The sequence below is a fragment of the Vanacampus margaritifer genome, chromosome 17 (assembly GCF_051991255.1).
Source record: "Vanacampus margaritifer isolate UIUO_Vmar chromosome 17, RoL_Vmar_1.0, whole genome shotgun sequence".
Taxonomy (NCBI): Eukaryota; Metazoa; Chordata; class Actinopteri; order Syngnathiformes; family Syngnathidae; genus Vanacampus; species Vanacampus margaritifer.
In genome coordinates, this window is record NC_135448.1 from 4,764,684 (window position 1) to 4,783,726 (window position 19,043).

At 35.7% G+C, this 19,043-nt stretch overlaps 2 protein-coding genes across 4 annotated transcripts; both read left to right on the forward strand.

Moving 5' to 3' along the window:
• Positions 1 to 658: 658 nt before the first annotated feature.
• On the forward strand, positions 659 to 3,471 carry LOC144037527 (transmembrane protein 106B-like). Its single transcript, XM_077549064.1, has 4 exons — positions 659 to 669; positions 826 to 1,005; positions 3,198 to 3,251; positions 3,336 to 3,471. Exons 1-4 carry the CDS (start codon positions 659 to 661, stop codon positions 3,469 to 3,471), a joined length of 381 nt encoding a protein of 126 aa, XP_077405190.1.
• Positions 3,472 to 6,037: 2,566 nt separating this feature from the next.
• On the forward strand, positions 6,038 to 10,475 carry arl4ab (ADP-ribosylation factor-like 4ab). Of its 3 annotated transcripts, none has more exons than XM_077549412.1 (2): positions 6,038 to 6,134; positions 9,524 to 10,475. In XM_077549412.1, exon 2 carries the CDS (start codon positions 9,592 to 9,594, stop codon positions 10,192 to 10,194), a length of 603 nt encoding a protein of 200 aa, XP_077405538.1. In that variant the 5' UTR covers positions 6,038 to 6,134; positions 9,524 to 9,591; the 3' UTR covers positions 10,195 to 10,475. The 3 variants fall into 3 exon arrangements, with proteins under 3 accessions (XP_077405538.1, XP_077405537.1, XP_077405539.1); XM_077549411.1 differs by lacking the exon at positions 6,038 to 6,134 and adding an exon at positions 8,455 to 8,621; XM_077549413.1 differs by lacking the exon at positions 6,038 to 6,134 and adding an exon at positions 8,480 to 8,615.
• The last annotated feature ends 8,568 nt before the right edge of the window (positions 10,476 to 19,043 follow it).

Sequence of the window (19,043 nt, forward strand, 5' to 3'; positions counted from 1 at the left end):
CAGAATAACAACATTTTTATTGGGGTGGCCAGGTAGTGTTTATACCCTGCCGGATCTAATTGTCACATAACTGCTTAAAGATTAATTAATACAATACAAAGAAAACACAAACCTTAAGAAGTCAGTGGCCCCTATACCTGTTTATGCTCTTGCAAATTGCATGAGTCAAAGTCCATTATTTTCTTCTGTGTGATTGATCCTCGTGTTGTAGAGGCAAAAAACTTCACCCATGATATGATAGCAGCCAGTTTGGGGCATAATGCGTTGTGCATCGCAGGAAAATGTGTTGTTGAAATTTGTTGTTGAGATATATATGTATATATATAAACACAAATAAATTAACAATACATATTAAAAATATATATTGTTCCTTTAAAACAGCAATAATGTACAATTAATCGCAAGTTAACTCTAGAATTTGATTAATTGTGATTGAAAATTGTAATCAACTGACAGTCCTAATATATAAACAGTATATGCATATACTGTATGTGTGTGTGTATGTATTAGGATGTCTCCACAAATATATGCATTATTATTAAATTTATTACTGATAATTTTGCTGCGTTGCGACTGGAATTCCCCCAGTACTGGCTTTCCAAGTAAGCGCGTTAATTTTTCTTATTAATTTTGACACCCCTAATATGTATATGTGTGCATGTGTATACAGTACGACGTGGTCATTAAATTAGTTTTAGGGTGCATTAAATTAGACTTGCTGATTTCTGCAGAAACCCTGTATATGCAATGCATCCTGGTAAATTATATGTTAGCATCATAATGCCTTACTAGGAGACTCATGAAGTTGTTTTGTGTTGTCCACAGGAAGTTGTATGTAACAGCATCAGTTGTTGTGTGCCTGCTGTTATCCAGTCTGGCTGTCTTTTTCCCCTTCCCCCGATCCATCGATGTGACCTACGTCGGGGTGAAGTCAGTTTACGTTAGCTACGACAAGGAGAAGCACAGTGTCTATCTGAACATCACGGTAAGGAAGGAAGAGGTGTGGTGTGTGTAATTATGTACACTGTAAAAAAATTAAAATAAAATCGCAAAGAAACCGATAATTTTCCGGCAGCTGAAGCGCCACAAAAATACTGTGAAGTTACAGACAATAATGTGATTAATCTTTCAAAATATGGCCAATATTGAGTTTAAAAATGCAACAGTTTACTGTTAGGGTAATTCATTTATATAGCATTTTTCCTCACGAGGCTTTCAAACCGCTTTACTTTTTGACTAGTCATTCACCTATTTATTTATTTTGACTAGTCATTCACCCTCTGATGACACAGCATTAGGAGTTCAGTATTTTGCTCAAGAATACCTCAACATGTTCACCAAGGGGATCGAACCCACAACCCCAGGGATACCAAATGGCCACTCTACCACTGATCTATGCTGTCACCAGTGTTTATAATTTTAGATCTCATTAAAATATATCCATGGTAGTGCTGATGCTTCAGCAAAAGCAGCATCCGTAAATCCAATTGTTTGCTTTGCATATTTTTCCCCCTGTTATATCGTACTGTTATATTACATACAATCTAGTTAAAATTACAGTTAAAAACTGTACCTCAAATATGGAAATTTTTGAATAATAAAATAATAATACTAAAATAATTTTCTGCTTTTTCACAGTATTTTTCTGGCGCCCTAGCTTCCGGAAAATTACTGTTTGTTTTTTTAACGTGAAAGTAATTTTCTGTTGTTTCACAGAGATACTTGACTATTTGAGCCATTTTCAACAGTAGGAAGATAATAGTTTGCCTAATGTGATAACCTCATTATTTTTCATGAACAATTAATATCTTTAAAAAAAAAATGTTCAATTTGCTGTCAACTGAAGAAGACATCACCTGTGCTGAGGAAGTATGTAACAACCAATCATGGCTCAGTTTGCTGACCAAACCCAGAAAACAGGTGAGCCATGATTGGTCGTTACCTACTTTCTTATTTCTTAGCACAGGTGATGGAAAAATTTGTTTTTAAAGGTATTAATTGTGCATGAAAAATAATAGTTATCAAATTAATTCTGGACCAAATATTAACTTTTTACTGCTAGAAATGTATGCCTTTACAGTATTTTTATGGCGCCCCATCTGCTAGAAAACAAAACTAAAACCGTTTTTTTTTTTTTTTTTTTTTACAAATGTTTTTATTTTATGTGTGTACTGTATGTGTCTAGCCAAACCACACACAGGTAGAAATGTCTTAGTTATAGGGTGCTTTTGAATCATTTGATTAATTGTTCATTGATGAATAAGTATTGCACTTAAACAGAAAATGGAATGTATGGTTTGTTCTTCCCCTTTGTGGTCATCACAGGATCCACAATGATATGGATATTATAATAATAAGGTGTTGCTGTTTTTTTAATTTATTTTTTTAATACAAATTCCAATCTTGATTTTGTTGTAACGGCTTAAAGCATGTTTGTTGAACAATTTTTCAGACTTTTCGAAATGTAGAAGTATTTGGGTTTTTTTCATTTTAGACGAAATCCTTTTAAAGGTGAGGTCTTTAGTTTTCACTCAGGAATAAACACTTCTTAAACACTGGATGTATACACATGTAATCCTTCTCAATCGACACCTCTGGGCTTCTGTTAATGTATGGTGGTGATTTTGACATCATCCAACCAACACCCCAACCTGTATTTTGCCACTTTGTTGTGTTTTGCCTTGAGAGGGACATTTGTGGGGGCGAAAAGTCTATGTTTACCCCTCCAGCCAATCACAGAGCGGGGGGCGTGTCGCTGAAGGCAGGCGCAATGTTGATGAGAAGAGTGGGGGTTGAGCCATGGGAGGAGTCAGTTTTGAATTGGTTGTTTAAAAACACAAACGACAAAACTAAAGACACGCCTTTAAATTTCTAACAAAATGTTCAGGGAGCTCCTAAGGTTATCAATATGTCTTAAAAAGTTAAATGGAAACTTAAACAGTACCTTACTAGTAGAACATATTCTAAATTCACTTTACTAATGCCAAAGATTAACTTTTTATTGTGGTTTTGCTTTTTGTACATTCCCAAGACTGTACCAGTTTACTACAGCAACTGTTGATTCATTTATAATAAAAGTATAATAAATATAAATAAATAAGGAAATGCTCATGCGCCCGACATGTAGTTCCTGAGCAAATATTATATAAGATCAATTGCAGTAGTCACTTACTTGACTATTTTGTTAACATTCACAGTGACTACTGTACTCTGCAATCCATCAAGGTGCACAACATTGTCTTCATGATGCAGTAAGTTGTCTTGGATATCAACTCTGTAGATTTCAACATTAGAATAGGTGTGACTGTGCCCTCATTTCCACCCCCGCTCTACAGAGTGACGGTCACCACCACATACTTCAGCCATGCTGAGCAAGTGTCACAGGAAATGTACCAGTATGTCGATTGTGGAGGGAACACCCCTTCCAACAGCGGGATGACTAAACCGTTTAGCATCCCACATCCCGAGTAACAAACCACCTGACACTAACACTTGAAGTATTTTGAGTCTCGCATGGTTCTTTTTTGTCACACCTCAGATAAAGGATCACGTAGTTTTTATATGATTTCCACAAAAGAAAATCCAGACTGAATCAACACTGGAAAGCTATTTTTGTAAATTTGTAATGTCTTTCGTGAACATCTGACTACCACTGTCGTACTTACAAAAAACGTATGGTATAAAAGAGGATTAGGACCAATGAAGTGTGTGTGGGGGGGGCAGGATTTCAACTTTATTCTCAGAATTCTGACTTTAAAGTGAGAATTCTTACTTTGTCATGTAGAGTTATGACTTGTAAGGGGAAGTCAGAAAGTCAGAATTCTGAGATCAAAGTCAGAATTGTCACTTTAAAATCTGAATTATGTGATGAAGTCAGAATTGCTCACTTTAAAGTAAGAATTCTGAGACTAAAGTTAAAATTCTCACTTAAAAATCTGAATTCTGAGAATAAAGTTGAAATTCTCACTTAAAAGTCAGAATTCTGAGATTAAGATCCTAATTCTGTGGTAAAGTCAGAATTCTCACTTTAATGCCAGAATTTTGAGAATACAGTATAGTCAGAATTCTCACTTTAAAGTCAGAATTATGTGATAAAGTCAGAATTGCTCACTTTAAAGTCAGAATTCTGAGAATAAAGTTTAAATTCTAACTTTAAAAGTCAGAATTCTGAGATTGAAATCCGAGTTCTGTGATAAAGTCAGAATTTTCACTTTAAAGTCAGAATTTTGAGAATAAAGTGAGAATTCTGACTTTAAAGTCAGAATTATGAGAATAAAGTAAAAATCCTACCAACCTTTTTTCCCACTTCACTGGCCCTAATCCTCTTCCATAAGGTTTGTAGAAAGTAAAATAATGAATATGGAAGCAAGGGGTTAGCATGTCTGCCTCACAGTTGAGAGGTTCTGGGTTTAAGTCTTGGTTCAGGCCCTTTGTGTGGATTTTTGTCCATCTTCCACTCAGACGTCTGCATCTACTGAAATTGATTCAATCTCCTAATGAACGTTTCGAAATGTATTATCATCCTCTACTGGTGGAAAGTTGATACTGCAGTTTAACTTTTGTGACTGAATCGGCCTCAAATGTTTTGTGAGCTGTTTTCCCCCCTAAACCTGTGTTTAATACCCCCACCCCTCTATTTTGAATGATTATTCTTTTTATTTTGGGGAGTTGGGGGAAAGATGAGTGACTAGCCATTTTAATGGCAATTTTCCTGCATATTTTTTTTTACACTCAAAACCCTTTTTATAAGTACAATAACGTGTTGACTAATGACATGGCACTAATGACATTATTATTATTATTGTTTTCCTGGGGGTAAAAAAACAGTTGTGTTCTACATTTTTGCTTTTTGTTCCCTGTTTCAAAAGGTATTCATGTTGCGCTATAATTGAATCAACAGTAAATACGTAAAAAATAAAGTAATAATAATAATGATTTAAAAAAAAAAAATCCGGCAGTACATGTAGACACATTTAAGCGTATGATTCATTCATTCATTTTTCATTCATTTAGCCATTATTTATGATTTATAGTTTGCCTGCTGGTAGCGTGTAATGGACAATATATAGATGATTGTTACATTGCAAATTCATCTATTGGCATTAATGCACTTTAAGTATTTCTAAGTTGCACTCTCAGCATTATGTTCTCTCAAGCTAATTCTTCAAGCACATTCTATTGGTTAGCAAAGTTGCAACATGATGAAAATAATAAGCAAACAATGTTTATTTAACTGCACATTATCACTGGAAGTTCTGCTTTGTGCACACTACTATACACTACGTATTATCATTTTGGTATTTAAAATACTTCTCAGTTATGTCAGTTATGACTTTTTGCAGTGGGATTACTTAACACAACTGATTGCAATGGGGGAGAGTGCCAGAAGGGCGATGTTAACGTTTTGTGGATAAATATAATTGAAAATGTTTTCTTTATACAGTATTTCAGCGCACTGTAGATGGTATTCTAACTTTTTTCTTATTGTAAAGATTGTTTTTGTTGAGTGTCGGAAAATTAAACCAATGTAATCACTGATTATCACCAGCTCATTTTAAAATAATTTCACATTGTGTTTTTCCCATACATTTTCACGAATATACTTTCCATACTAAAAAGAACACCAACAACAATAAAGCAGCTTGAGATTTTCTCCTCAAAGTTGTCGTTTTAAAGCATTTGACTCGAGGATTGTACAAATTGATTTAAAGAACACTTTTTATCCTAACATACACAGTATGTTGCTAAATGAATGCATTAGGCAGTTGCTTTTTATTTTTATTTTGAAAATGTTTATTTGATTTGTGATCGTGTTGTATGTGATTTAACTGTGTTCCAAATTGTTGTGTGTGTAGAATTTAAGTTTGAATAAACTGATTTAAAGATTTAATTATTGCTGACGTTAGGCAGAATCATCGCATCTGTAAATGACCCTGCTATTACTTTTGGTATTTCAACTTGGTATTTCAGAATTGTTTTGTTTTATTGCGCTATTATAATATAAAATGCTTTTATTTTGAAAGATACAGGAAAAGGTCTCAAAACCAGGTAGGAACTGACGATGTACCGCCCGCCAGTAGCAGCGCCATTTTCCAAGTCTACGCCACAGAAAAACAGGAAACTAAAGTTTACAAGTAAATGACTGAACGATTCTTTAGTACCTGGTTGAGAAGGGAACGTGGTTCGGATTAGAGTAATGTTTCATTGTTTAACTAATGTTGCTATAATTCACGGTGTTTGTGTGATTTAATGCAAAGTAAAACGATTCCATTTTCACCCACTTGCGTGTGCTAACGCACCTTGGTAAATATTTAGCAACGCTATTGCTCAAGATTATGTATTGTTTACTATGAATCTGCATTTCTGTGTGGTTTATTTTTGTTTAAGTGCAAAGAGCAAGGTTAAAATGGTTATATGCAATGTCAATTGTACTCCAAGAAGATATTGTCTGTCAAGGTTATAAACCATAATCATTTAAGGCAATTCATTTATATTTTATAGCTTAAATACGTTAAAAGGCTACACAAAACTTACCGTTTGAGTTATTAATGGCATTTTCTGTTTATTTGTATTGTAGCTCTTATGGTGTGTTCAGTTTACACAAGGAAGGTTTAGTAAAAATTGTGAACCATCAGTTGGAGAGACCACTTTTATTTCAACCGAGGATGCTACAGCATCTCCAAAAACAACACGTTTCAGGAAACAGGAACAAAAAGCGAAGGTTTATTGAGCAATAAACATTGCATCAACAAAGAGAGCAAGCTACTTTAAACACGCCGCTTCATTCAGTGACACCTCTTCAATTTGCCTGTTTTTTATTCCATTAGTATCTTATTATATCAAAAGAGAGAATAGGAAGTTTGAGCCTCCTAGGTCAAACAGTTTTTGAGTTATGGTCCCTCAAAGTTTGGGTGCCACGCCCATTAAATTATGGGCCATATTTGGAGGTCCATACCTTTTGTTATAAGATAGGTAAATTGCTATATCTATATTTTCTGACCATTTAGTCTATTAGAATCTGTATTTAAAAATAACATTAGTGTACTTAAAAAAAATAATTTTAATAGGTATAAGCCCTTTAAAAGTGGGTTTTTCATGATGCAGTACTTTTTTTTGTGGACATTTTGAGGGTTTGTATCTTATCTAATCTGATTTACTGTAGCATCATATTTGGAAACTATTTAGTCGTGGTCTTTGGTGGGGGTACAGAGCGCTCCAAATATGGCTGCGGCCTGCGGGACATAATGAACGTTTCGGACCCCCTACTTCAGGCCAGTGGTTGGCTACATGGGCACATGATCAGAGTGAGTTTTTTGCCCCATTAACAGTCACCATTCATCAGCATTTGATGAGCCAATTTATATAAAAATAAAAAAAGATTTTCCAACTCCTTCACTATGAACTAAGCCTTTTCATATGTTACTATTTTTTGATATTTTCAGAAAAATCCAAAGTCCGGAAAGTAGGTCAACTGTTGATTTAACTGCCTAGTATTCATGTTTCTGGCAGTACAAACAGACCCACAAAATCAAATACAGATTAGAACAAGGAGGATATCTTACTTGATTCCATGTGTAATTATATGCACGTTAACCCTTTCTATACCGTACACAACGTTGGCAAAATACATTTTACTACACTAGACTATCCAAAAGCGAAATTATCATCTTTAGAGAATATGTTGTAAATCATGACACTTTATTTGGATAATGTAACAGTAAAGGCATTGTGGCAACATCTGAAATTTGATTTTCGTCCACTTCCAGCCCTTAGATCGGACACATTTGAGAGTAAAATACAAGTATTACTTTTGTTAGTGCTGCTTAACGTGTTTTTCGTTCCAGCAGCTGCCTCATGAAGCTACAAATTGTTTTGATTGGAGTCTAGCAGACATTCTAACACTTCCTTGTAACGTCCACACGAGGGCAGCACCAATATGTGAAAATTGCGGTTAACGTTTCTGTAAACTCTTTGTATTTGTTTTTCCCACAATAGGTATGGGTTCATTATTATTATTATTATTATTATAGGGAGCCAAGTTTAGAGAATTAAAGCATCTAGCAGAGAGACAAATTAAATTCGCCTTTTAGGCACATAGCTTGAATTATTTCAGTCGCGTATTTTAGAACGTTTCTGTTCAGGTGGTGGCATTCAAATGCAGTAGTACAGTATTGCGTTTTTCAAGGTTTGTGCGTGTCTATAGCTGAATCGGATATTTGGAACTGTCGTTACCATGATAAAACGAGAAGTTGTCTTTAACGGATAATAGTCATTCAGAATAAAACTTTATTTTTTTAATTGACGTTTGAAAATAGAAAATAAGACCTAGTTAGTAAAATCTGATTTAAAATATGCTTAAATGGCAGCTTAAAAGTAGCATCGATTGTGTTTCTTCATTTACGTGACACCAGCTATGGCTTTATAGGCAGTTTACTTTGAAAATCCTTACCGAAAATAACCATGTTTATTCAGTATGTTTGACGTTTCCGGGGAAGGTGGGGACTCGGGAGGCTCTGGTTTCCTCTTGAGATATCAGAACGTAGATACGCGGAGAGCGAATTACATTTATAACTCCTGAGCACCAGCGACCAATTAATAATGGACTAACAATCCCTGTCAGTGTAAGTTTTTCTCCAATTACATAATTTTATAAACGTTTCATTGTACCAACCGTTAAAAGAACGTTAGTTTAGTAGGCTGCATTTGTGATTGTTCTCTGTCTATCGCAGTAAACATGCAGCATTGTTTATTGGTTGTGACGTACCCTAATGGGACTTTTGATTGGGTTTTTAATAAACAACTTTTACTACCAACTTGTGGGGAAACAGGCGAAAAAACACGCCAATCTACACCTAAAACTCTTCTAAGTTAAATTTATTTAAACAAATTTCAGCAATAAAAAAATACAGCCTGTTGTGAGTGCATGCTGTGATTATGGATCTGCTATCAACCTCCACACGCTTTAAATGTTTTTAGTTTATGGGAGAAAGAGAAAAAAAATGAACGCCATCTCCGTTCGCCATCAACCATGAGCTTGGGTGTGGAAATTATTTGTGTTTGTGCGTTTAGGGTGCATATGCACCAAAATCAAACCGTATATATTGTTTGAGAACAAGTATCAACTGACAGTTTAGTATGACATCTACCAATTTGCACATTTGAATAGATGTCTTCTGTTGCTGAGCAACACGTTATGTGAAAGTTAGCGCTTTATTTTCTCTGCAAGATTATAGAAGCAGGATTTCAGGACAAATCTAAAGCCTTTTGTTTTTACTTTGACCCTCTGTATAAAAATTAGCGTATAAATCCCCCTTTGACGGTGTGGGACTACATGTGCAAATGAGCTGCTATCCACCCTGCTGTTTTATTTCCCATTAATCTCTCTGCCAGGATTATTTGAGGATGTGTAGTCTAAAAGAAAAGGCAGATACACCTGTTGGGTGTTTAGTCTTGTTGTAAATCATTGGAGTACTTGATGTTTGTATGCTTTGACTCATTATACATCCCATCTTGACCCCCGCAGGCTCCCGGCTGCTGCAGAATGAAAGCAGCCTGCTGAATATTAAGTGACCTTCTGCTCCAAATACCAAGATGGGGAATGGATTATCCGAATCCACCTGCCTCCAGTCTTTCCAGCCTCTACACATTGTCATTCTTGGCTTGGATTGTGCCGGTAAGACCACAGTGCTCTATCGGCTGCGATTCAATGAGTTTGTCAACACCGTCCCAACAAAGGGCTTCAACACAGAAAAGGTGAAAGTGTCACTTGGAGATAGCCAGCGGACAGCGTCCTTTCACTTCTGGGACGTGGGAGGTCAAGAGAAGCTGCGACCTCTGTGGCGTTCATACACCCGCTGCGCCGACGGCATCGTGTTTGTGGTGGACTCTGTGGACGCCGAGCGCATCGAGGAGGCTAAAACGGAACTGCACAAGATCACCCGGTTGGTAGAGAACCAAGGAGTTCCCGTGCTGGTGGTGGCCAATAAACAGGACTTGAGGAACTCGCTGAGCATGACCGAGATGGAGAACATGTTGGCCCTCGGGGAGCTTAGCGCGGCCACACCCTGGCACCTGCAGCCGGCTTGCGCCATCATCGGCGAGGGCCTGCTGGAAGGCCTCGGGAAACTGCACGCCATGATCACAAAGAGGCGGAAGATGTTGCGACAACAGAAGAAAAAGAAAAAGAAGAGATGATGCTCGTGTAAAATGCGGCGTGCAAGCCATCCATTTCCCGTCAACCACTGGTCTGGTCTCCTGGTGGAACGTTTGTTCAGGTCAGTTAGCATTAGGCTCCAATAGAGGACAATCGGATCAATTTTGCCCTGTGGACTTCCTGTCAATCCTGTCAAAAAAAATTGCGACAGTCCAGTGGACGTACAGTATTAAAATGAACTAATATGTCAAGTTCAAATGTTAGAGATTGCGAGTGCACTGCCAATCTCATGTTGCCAAAACAATAAATTTTTGTGTTTTGACTTTACCAAAGCTTTTTTGGAGAATACTGAGTGTGCTGTCAGCCAATTAAATGTATATTTTACTCAAAGATTGTGTGCTTTACAGGATACAAGATGCACAATATGAAACAATAAGAAGCACCATATATATGTTGTAATATGTTGTCATGAGAGCAGAAGCTTAAACATTGTGTCCATTTACACAAAAAAAGCACACAAACTCATGTACCAGCTATTGCTGGTGTACTACTACAAACAAATTAATTTAAGACACTATTTTTCATTAACTGTTATGGTATGATCATGACTGACCATTCAACATTAACATCAACTTGTGACTACTGGCTCGTTAGCATAACAAATTGTTAAAATTCTGTTTTAAAAAATATATATTTCCTGCCAAAATAAGTTTACATTTTTTATCTCTCTCTAATAGGCTTTTCCATCCAAATTAAGCAATGCAACATAAATATATTTTCTTGTTAACAAATGCTAATTTTAAAAATGACAGTTTACATCTCGCACAGTTAATGGCAATTGAGTGGGCCAACATTATTTTGCTGACCTGTTAGCATTTCTAATCGCTAAACTATTTTAGGCAAAGCTACACATGCTTTTTGTTTATTGATATTTTACGAAAGCGTGAAACTGCCAATGTGACATGATCTTTTTTGACTGGCAAATTCCTTTAAATGTATTTGCTAATACGTTTAAACGTATTTCAATAAATTTGAACGTATTTGCAAGTACATTCAAACGTACTTGAAAACATGTTTAAATTTAAAGGCATTTTCAAATACAAACGTACATGCAAATATGTTTGAACATATTTAAATACGTGTAAAATATATTTGGAAATATGTATAAACGTATTTGCAAATACGTCCGAACATACTTGAAAATATGTTTAAACGTACTTAAAAATAAATTTAAAGGCATTTCCAAATACAAATGTACTTGTAAATATGTTTGAAAGTATTTAAATATGAGTAAAACATATCTGGAAATACGTATAAACGTATTTGCAAGTACGTCCGAACATACTTGTAAATATATTTAAATGTACTTAAAAATACGTTTAAACGTATATGCATGTATGTTTGAACATATTTGCAAGCACGTTCCAACATACTTGCAAATATGTTTAAATGTACTTGTAAGTACATTTAAACGTGTTTGCAAATATGTTCAAACGTATTTAAATGCACTAAAATGCGTTTGCAAATACATTTAAACATAAAATACGTTTGAATGTACTTGTAGGCTAAATGCTATAAATCTTAAAAAATATGAATAAACATTTACTTAATTTTCTAATGTATGGTATAATGTAGGCCAAATGCTTTTTAAAAAAAATTGCTTTTTTTTTTCAACTTGCAGATGCGCAAGTCAATAGTCTGTGGCATTATCGGAAAAAATGCTAATATTTTAGCTTTATGCCTACAAGTACATTTGAATCTACTTGCAAACATATTTAAAAACGCTTGAATGTGTTTAAAAATACGTTTGAACTTACAGGTATTTGCCAGTCAAATATGGCAGTTCCACAGTTCTTTAATATTGCTCTAATATATTAGTCAAATTGTAATTGGTCATTAATTTTACAAAATTCTGACTCATGATCATTACAGGTTAGCTTGGAAAAGGAGCTAAAACCGACGTTCAAGCAATAGTGACTGCTACCTTTTGTGAGGACCAATTACTGTTCCACATTTGTTCAACATGTTCTGGATTCCTGAGTCTGCACTGATTTACAACTGTACCATTTTATAACTGTGACATCTGACTTGGCATTTTAAATGTGACCAAGTGCCATGTCTTTATTGCCAGCACAAAGCCACCTTTGGATGTGTCTTTTCTTGTCTAATGCCTTTACATGGCAAGCTTTGTTGGCTCTGTAAGAACATCTCTAGGTCAGCCCATCAAGCATCTGGCATTGGATGCGTCACCACCGTCTGAAAAGACAGTTGCATGTGTCTCTATGCACTTTAATGGGTCCTATTTATGACTTTGTAAAATACTTTAACAGCATTGTTAGGACATAAACAGTATTGATTCAAAAGAAGCATTTGATCATGTTTGTGTTTGTTTCATGTTTGGAATAAAGAAAATAAAAATAAAAGACACCGCTGCTATTGTTAATTGATTAAATTAATTAATAATAATGTTTATTAATTGATTTATTTTATTTGTTTTATTTTAATTAATTTAATGTTATAATTAATTAATTTATTATTTATTTATTAATGTAATTTAATAATATTTATTTATTAATCAATTAATTAATTGATTGATTGGAGTGTTGAGAAGAAGCATATTTCTCCTTACAAGAACCCAATTTTGTAAAAGTGTGAGCATATAAATGACAGAGTCACACTTGCGGTATAGAAAATGAATGGATGGCATTAATTATGCAATATATAACCCAAAATGGCTGATGTAGCATTTGTGGAAAGCAGAGGCGTCAAACTCATTTTTGTCACGAGCCACTTTGTAGTTATAGCTTCCTTCAGAGAGCCGTTATGACGGTGAAACAAAATAAATGTTTAATCACCTCATCGTTTCATATTATAATATGATTCATTACTAGTTTGGAAATAGAAGTCAATGATAATAGTTTGTTCACTTATTTTTCAAGTGACTGTAAAGAGGGTAACAACACAAATCTTGCAAAGTCTCAACATTATTATTTATTGAAATTTTGATAAAAAATGTTAGCAATTATCATGGAAATTGACATATGATTTGCTTTCACGGGCCACATAAAATGACATTTGGCATTTGGCCCCCGGGCCTTGAGTTTAACATCTGTAGTTTAAGGTGAAACAAGAACATGCTCATGTTACATCTGTGCGCTTTATCTGTTCCAACCAGTCTTGAAAATATGTGCAAATATCAAAGCATCTTGAATTTTTAAGGATATTCTATTTGTTTTGCACACTGTACCTGGGGACACAAGTCATGCATTATCAGCTCTAGTGTTTATTTATACAGTGCCAATTCAGAGCAAAAGGCATTTTCTTCACTCGTGAATGAGTCATTGACCCATAAGGATTTTACTAGACCCAGGACAGTTAATGTATTATAAAAAACAAAATAAAAAAACAAAAAATATGTATTCTTTATCATTTACTATTATCTACAATTTAGGCCATCTATAATTTAGGACATGCATCTTGCATGGAAACCTTTATACACTGGTCACACCAGATGATAGCTGGTCGTACCACACAACATTTTAAATTTAAAGTTATGAGGCTAACAATGAAGCCATTGAAATAATCAAGCTAGCTAGCCACAAAAGTAAAACTAAAATTATAATGAAAAAATATATTTGTTTGACATCATTCATATTATTTTTTTACCACATGATGTCCAAATATGACCATTACATAACATTTTGGGGTTTGGCATAACTTTTTGACATATTTGTGAGATGGTCCAAACCAATTATTTATTTATTTATTTTTCGAGAGAGCTCAGTATTGTTCATTCGGTAATTTAACCGATGATGTCATCATCATTGCTCTCTCTCTTTTTATTTATTTTTTTACATTTTTTTATTTTGTATGTAAGTGTGTACGTGTGTGTGCGTGTGAGTGTGTACTCAGATTGTCCAAACCTTTTAGCTGCTCCTATTTGTTCTTGACTGCCTTGTGGGTGATACAAACTCCTCTCATTAAATGTATTTCAAAATAAAAGTCCCAAATTAGTTATTTATTTTTGATCGCATCACATGATAGTTCATAAAATAGGCATCAAAGTTACCATTCACTGACCCATGATACTGACTAATGCAAGCATTACACCAACTACATTATGACTTTGAATTGAAAAGTAAAGCATATTTGATTGAAAAGGATAGCTCTCCATATCTCGATTTGCCCCGTCCTTTGCAGCTATTATTTTTTTCCTCAAATGTTTCAGCAAACAGGCAGATTGAATCAGTCATGGAAATGGCAGACGCAATGTTTTTGGACAAATGTTTTGTTTGTCATCTACATCAGGTGCCAGACTACATTGTCAAATATAAATAGTTGTTTTCCTGTTGATGCCAGTCAGTACAAGAGTGAAAACATCCTTTCTATTTAGGAAAGCGCTCAAGTGCTGTTCTTTGTCCAATTGTGATAAAACTGCTAAAGAACAATAGCTTCCACTTGCTTAAACCACACCCGTGTTTTGATTGCCACAAACATAAACGTTTGAATTTTAGCAAGAAGAATTTTGGATTCCTGCATTGACTCATTTTATACCACAGCTTTTTTGATTGTGTGCTCTATTGGGTTAAGGTCCGGTGACTGAATTAGCTAATCTAAATTTAGCTGCCATTTGTGTTTCTTTTAATGCCTTGAGCTTGCGTCATACAAATGCATATGTACATTTGAGCAGTGATCGGGCCAAGCAATTATTTAATGCCAATTTGCAACGGTTACTGTTGGCCACGTCAATACACAACACGCTTTCTTTTTCTATCACACACACATCCACACAATCACAGACAAACGTGGTCCCCTGGTTGGCAGAGGTGGCAAATCCAGGTCCAAAAAGTAAAAATCCTGCCACAGTTTGGCTTTAGCCCCGGAGCTAGCTAGCTAGGTCACTAACAGGTAAACGAGCACCCTGGGAGCTAATTAGGGAGCTAGCTAACTAGCACCCGAGGCTAAAGCCAAACAGTGGCAGGGTTTTTACTTCCTGGACCTGGATTTGCCAGCGTATTCGGCCGCCTGCGCTTACAAACACAGTTGCCTTCCTGGAAATAAGAGGGGAAAAAAGCTGATTATGCCATCACAGCATGTCACTAAACAGACCAATCACGAGCGATGTTACGCCCTGCCCCTACAGTATACAATAATTGGTGGCGTGCAAGCAACACCCGGCCGCAAACTACGGCGCTCTTCTTGGTGTAAATCACGTGATGTCCGCCGGTCATTAACGCAAGAGCAAACTTAGTAGTATAAATAGAGATTTAACGATAACGGCAATACCGTGATATCGCAATATTAAAACGGCCACGGTATTATATTAAAAGCAGCACATCTGTTAAAAAAAAGAGTCAGGTTGATTTCCATTTGTGCAGTTCTAGTACCCTCTGGTGGCTAGTATTTTAGTGCAGTTTAATTTTCACAAGGCATGATTTGGCCCTTCTATGTCTAAAATCCATGCTAATGGTCAGATGAAGGTTTTTTTCTTTTTCTTTCTCCTTTTATTGGTTGCTCTGTGCATTTATCATTTGTGAATTTGAGGTGAAAAATCTCGGGTTAGTTTTAAACCAAGTTATCTAGTTCCCCGAATGCGCTAGCTACTAGCGCTAGCATGTCACATAAAAAACAACAACAACATTGTTGATTCATCACTTATTTTCGTACACTTTAACAACTTAAACACAAGAGCAAAACCAGTAGTATATTAAGACCTTGCCCCCCCCTGATAAAGTCCTTTGATGTGTTGGCCGTGTGTTTTGGGTCATCATTGTCTTGTTGCATGATGAGGCGTCTCCCATTTAAGCGGGCTAGGGAGTGTCAGGAACACGGTCGTTTAGCTCTGAGCAAGAGTTTTAATTGTTTTTCATTGTTAACACTAGGGTAACGACAATAAAACAAGAGGCAGAAACCACATCCATACGAGTGCTGGGATTTCACTAATATATGATTTCCATGCCCCAAAAAGCTCTAAGCAAACTTTAGTGGTATGTCAGGTTATGGTAAACCTCCTACTTTCTGCGGCAACAACTAGCACAGGAAAGTACACTGGGAAAGGTTTCAGGGGTCACATGTTCCCAAACAGACCGTCTGACTTCCAGGGAACACATACGACCCTTTTTTTTTTGCCTTAAAGTCAACAGCATGTGTAGCTGATGTGTGTGGCTATAAAATAAACCAAATTGTTTGTTTATTGCATCCCCTCCCTTCAGTGACCAGTGTTTGAAGGTTCGCTGTCTTAAAGCTGAAACAAGTAGACCAAGTAATTACTCCCATCCATTTGAGGAGTGTGTATTGATCACAAGGGCTGAACATTGAGACGTTTGCTCAAGTTGATTGATGAGAGTATGTTCCCCCGTTAGCGTCAGATCGTGAAGGGTGTGAACGCTGTGGTCGTCACAGCGAAGGGTGTGGATGTGCTAATAAGGGAGGAGGAACCGCTCCCTGCCTGACTCGGTTTCCTGAGAAGAGCCTGGCAGTCTGCCACTGTGACCCCACCCCACTAACGGTACCAATGAAGTCGTCCAAAAATATATGGGTAAGAATTTAATTTGTTCTTAAGCTTTTTAAGAAGAAATTAGAAAAAAATTATATATATATATATATATATATATATATTAGGGATGCACAATAATATCGTATCATCGGCAATTATCGACCAATTTGACGTCAAACAAATCAACCAGATAATAAAGAAATCCGCCGATAATAATAGACATGTCACGTTTGTCCATCTATTGTGGTTGTGGCTCAAGTTGTGCCCAACTCCTCAACCCCTCCTCTCCCCTATGTGATGTTGCATATTTGTGATGTCATAATGCACACGACCTTGTGTTCACAGAAGATGCATCATGGCAGTCGCCAGTGTGGGCTTTCTTTTGTGTGTTGCATTTTTAAAACATGACTGTTTTGTTTTGGCAAACTCAAAATGAGTTACTGGTTGTCTTTGAAGCAGAGATATCAACAAAATGCTGCTTCCTGGTTCTTTACACAATGTTTCAATGTATTTGTACACGTTAGGATTTGAAAGTATATTAGTATTCAAGTTCATTTTGCAAACAATTATCGGCTTACTTATCGGTTATCGACATCGGCACTTCCTAAATTATTGGTTTATCGTATCGGTTGAAAATAGCATTATCTTACATCCCTAATATATATATATATATATATATATATATATATATACACAAGGTGTCCATAAAGTCTCTTTACCATTTCAAAATTTTTTTAAAAATGCAATTGATTAGATATTTTATTTAGATTTGTTCTATTGTATTCAGCGTTTATTAAAGTTTTTTTTTTTTTTTACCTCTTTTAATGCACTTCTACATGGGCACCATTAGTTGCACGAAGCACATCAAGACGTTACTCGATTTCTTGCCATGTTCACTGTAGCATAGCCTCATCAATTGTGGCAATGGCATCAGTAATCTTTTGCTTAAGGTCAGTAATGATAAACTGTGTGGTTTTTTAAACACTGAATACAATATAACAAATCTGAATAAAATATTTAATCAATTGCATTTTTAATAATTTTTTAAATGGTAAAGGGACTTTATGGACACCCTGTATGTATGTATGTATGTATATATATATATACATTTATTTTTAATATGTTTTCAAAATGTCCCCTTCTATTGCGCAGACTGCAAGAACATTTACAATCAAGCTCTGAAGTGCAAATGTAAGCATAAACAGGAGAGTCACTTTTGTGTACTTGATTAGATTCCAAGTGGGATATGTCCAACTTCCCACCTTCCTAGAGTGCAGCAATTGTGTTTGCTGCTTCTGTTGCTGTCAGTCACAATTTCCCTAAGTCATGTCTTAGTTCCTTTTGTATTTAGTGTATGCCAGGTTTTGGTTAGTTAACTTTGGTTTTCTCTCTCTGTCTCTCTTCTTCTTTTTTTTATCCCTCCTGGTGCCTAATTTGCCATTTTGGTCTTTTGATACTGCATTGGGATCAGTTCAAGACGAGACTCAAAAATTATGATAGAAAGTTTTATGGTCTGCTGAGACAAATACAAACCTTTATGAAAGTTTTGGAAAGGAGTTTGTCAAAATGAAGGATCTGCTTGATCTCAAACATGCAAGCTCATGAGTGAACACAGTGGAGATAATGTTATGCAATTTATGCATGGCTGTAGCTAGCATGGGATTTTCCAGGGCGGACTCTATAATCTTCATTGATGATGAAGCACATGACCACAGCAGTAAAATTACCCAAAAGAGAGTCAGACACAAAAAAAACAAAAACAGAAAAACTGGAAAGGTATTTCAAAAGAAGAATGCAAAAGGTTGTTGATGAATGGGTCTTTCTTCATGCAGTTATTGCTAAGGGTTGTAACTAATTATGAAGTCTTCATTACTTGTATCAATTTTTGTTCCAATCTATTTGCTCACCTAAATAATATATTTGGTGTTACATAAAAATATATTTTTAAATAGATCTTCTTAATTGTGTATTGGACCTATGTACTTGGAAATAAGAAAGAGCTCAGATTGCATCATAAATGCTTGGAGGGGAGTGTTTGTATGTCTGTAACAACTGCTTTCTCGTTAACAACTGTTTTTATCCTATTACACATTTGACTCATCTGCTTGAGTCAGCCGTGGCCACATTATGTAAAAAAAGAAAAAAACACTGAGGTTAAGTTTAACTGTAAGCAGCCCGACAAAATTCAAGCTGTCAGTGTAAACACTTCTGCTGTCAAGCTGTTACATAACTTGGCACATGTTCGGCACAGATGCCGGAAGTCCTTTTTGTCCAGCATGGCCCTGTTTGCCTTAGATAATCTTTGTGGTGCACAATTTTGTAGCCTGAATATCTTAACAACAAATGGAACGCACTGTATGTTTTTTATTATTTTTTATTTTTTTATTTTAGCCT